The sequence below is a fragment of the Equus przewalskii genome, chromosome 19, assembly GCF_037783145.1.
Source record: "Equus przewalskii isolate Varuska chromosome 19, EquPr2, whole genome shotgun sequence".
Lineage (NCBI taxonomy): Eukaryota > Metazoa > Chordata > Mammalia > Perissodactyla > Equidae > Equus > Equus przewalskii.
Window position 1 is genome coordinate 28,558,600 of NC_091849.1, and position 2,905 is coordinate 28,561,504.

Here is a 2,905-nt window from a genome sequence, read left to right on the forward strand (position 1 = left end):
ATTTAGTAAACAGAGGATTGTTATATAAGAACTATATTCTGTACTTATGTTTTTAGTTATTTTCTACTGCTACTGCTACCTTCTATGCTTAAATTATTCTGCTTTGCTTACTGGATAAAGTCCAAACTTTTCAGCTAACATCTCCAGCCTCATTTTGTATGTGTTTTGTACTCTATATTTTAACCATGTTAAATTACTTATACTTCCTGAAAAGCTTTGTTTTGGAACCCTTTTCCTGTTGCCTAAAATCTTGTATCATCTATGTCCTTACATTACTAACCGCAAATAGTCATTTCAGTGTCTGAGTTTAAAGGTCATTTCCTCCAGGAAATAGGATATTTCGTCAGTAGAGAAACTGTGATTGTTTTTCCTCTGGTCTAGTGCTATCTTAGTGAACAATAAATATTTACGGAGTGACTATCCAAATAAAGAATGAATTAATTCAGATCAATATTAGAAAGACAATATTCCTAATAACATTTCTGTAAATAATTAGCTTTGTAATTTAGAGGAGACCCTGCATGCTTGGGGCAGAACTTAGGACAAATAAGGATTTGACAAAAAGAGAAAAAAAGGAGAGATGTTATCCATGGGGAATAAGGGATGAATTAAAAATAGAATTAGAAATGAAACTCAACTGACATTTCAAGTTTGTAGTCTGAGATGCACACATTTAGCTAGTTTAAAGCCAGCTAGATTTGAGATGAACTACATGCTTAGAACAGATCTGGAGGTGCATACGATGGATTTTATCAAGGGATGTGAGAGTGTAAGGTGGTTGAGGACTTGGGTGCTGACGGAAAAATTTTTGGCTTGGGGTCACTGGTTCTTTAATCATAACGATGTGGACATTCTCAACTAAGATGGTAGACAAGATGGTTCTAGGAAAAATAGTACATAAAGGGGAAGGTAAACCATGCAAGTGTCAGACTAGTCTAACATTGATAGGAACATGATTTGGCTTCAAGGAACAGAGTCCCTTGGAGAAACTTCTGGAAAACTAAGGATTTTTTAATTTAGAAGAGATATATTATGGTCTCAGCATTGTTTCATGAAGAGAGGAAGACTTTTCTAACTGTTGGTAGAATTCAGTGAAATCATAAGACCTGGAAAAGAGCAACATCAGTTCAACAATTATTACCACCTTCAAGGATAAGAAGGAGACTCAGAAGATCCTCATCACAATGGAGAACTTCTCATTTCTTATAGAAAAAGGTGATGCACATCACTCTCTTGAAGGCCTCCTTCATATCTTTATTTCTAAGGCTATAGATGAGAGGGTTCAACATGGGTGTGATGATCCCGTAGAAGAGGGAAACCATCTTTCCCCAGTCTTTAGAGGTAGATGAAGGTGGTTGTAGATACATGTAGATGCCTGTTCCAAAAAAGAGAGACACCACAACCATGTGGGACCCACATGTTCCAAAAGCTTTTTTTCGTCCTTCAGCTGACCTGATTCTCAGTACTGCTTGAGCTATGAAGCCATAGGAGATGAGGATCAAAGTCACAGGAATTAGCAGAATTAATACACTAAAGAAAAAGAGTTCAGCCTCAATAGGCTTTGTGTCAGCACATGACAATTTGAGAAGAGCAGGAACCTCACAGAAAAAGTGGTCCACTTCTTGATGACCACAGCGTGGCATGTTAAGGGTCAAGGAAGACTGCAACACTGAATTACTGAAGCCAATGAGCCATGAGAAGGATACCATTCTTAAACAGAACCAATGATTCATGATGACTACATAGTGGAGGGGTCTGCAAATAGCCACGTATCTGTCAAAGGACATAACAGCCAGAAGGAGACACTCAGTAGCACCCAGGGCCAGGAAGATGATGAGTTGAGCCATACAGCCACCATAGCTGATGGTCTTTTTGTTGCGACAAATGTTTATCAACATATGAGGGACTGTGCTTGTGGTATAACAGAGATCTAAGATGGAGAGATTAGTGAGAAAGAAGTACATGGGTGTATGAAGTTTGGGATCCAGAATGCACACCATCATGATGGACACATTGCCAAAGATGGTGATTGTGTATGATACTAATAGGAGAACAAAAAGAGGCATTTGTAGCCAGGGCCTGTCTGAAAAGCCAAGTAGTATAAACCCTTTTGGGGAGCTCTCATTTGCCCAATTCATGACGACTCATCTATTTTTCATTCCTAAAGAAATAAAAAGTAGGAAATAGTCAATAGGTAATTATCTAATATTCTTATTGGAACTGAACTGAATTTAGATTAATTATAATGAATAATTCAATACCAAGTATAATTTATGCTCAACTAAATAGAACTCTTATAAAATACAATATGGTTGTCTTCTGGTTAAAAGTAGTTCTGTTTTCAGTAGTGTTAGACTTATCTTATGAAGTAAATCAGTACATTTATTTGACAAAGTATATAAACTTATATGCATAAAGCATGGACAACTGCAAGTGCTCAACACATTTCAATTCTTCTCTCTTTTCTAACTTCCTGACCTCCCTTAATAATAATTTTATAACAAATACTGCTTTTAATCCAATTATTTTGAATTCAGGCTTAAAATCCTGAGTAATATAGAGATTACAAGAGTTTCATCTAAATCCGCAGTTGATCTAAAGAAATTTTACTTGTTTTAATTATATCTTATGTGATTTTTTGAGTTGTCCCTTTCTCTCAAGTGACGTGTGTGCATCCGTTCCCACAAAGAGATATCATGGGTATTAAATGCTTTAATTCAAAATAATAAAATTATGGCTTACTTGTAATTTATAGTGATGAACACAGGTAACACACTCTCTCATCTTCAAACATTGGGATGAAGCTTGTAAAACTGATCATGTAATTGTTGCTTGACTAACATGTGACAGACACTGCTCAGTGCCTGAAATACGTCCTTTCTAATTCTCACGAAAACCCTGATAA

General features: G+C 36.2%; 1 protein-coding gene across 1 annotated transcript; it reads right to left on the minus strand.

Moving 5' to 3' along the window:
* Positions 1-1,196: 1,196 nt before the first annotated feature.
* Positions 1,197-2,138, minus strand: LOC139077163 (putative olfactory receptor 2B3). The gene has a single exon (XM_070583876.1). It carries the CDS (start codon positions 2,136-2,138, stop codon positions 1,197-1,199), a length of 942 nt encoding a protein of 313 aa, XP_070439977.1.
* Between the last annotated feature and the right edge of the window lie 767 nt (positions 2,139-2,905).

Excerpts from the sequence above, each read along its gene's own strand:
- LOC139077163 (XM_070583876.1), bottom strand. The coding sequence starts at position 2,138 with ATGAATTGGGCAAATGAGAGCTCCCCAAAAGGGTTTATACTACTTGGC.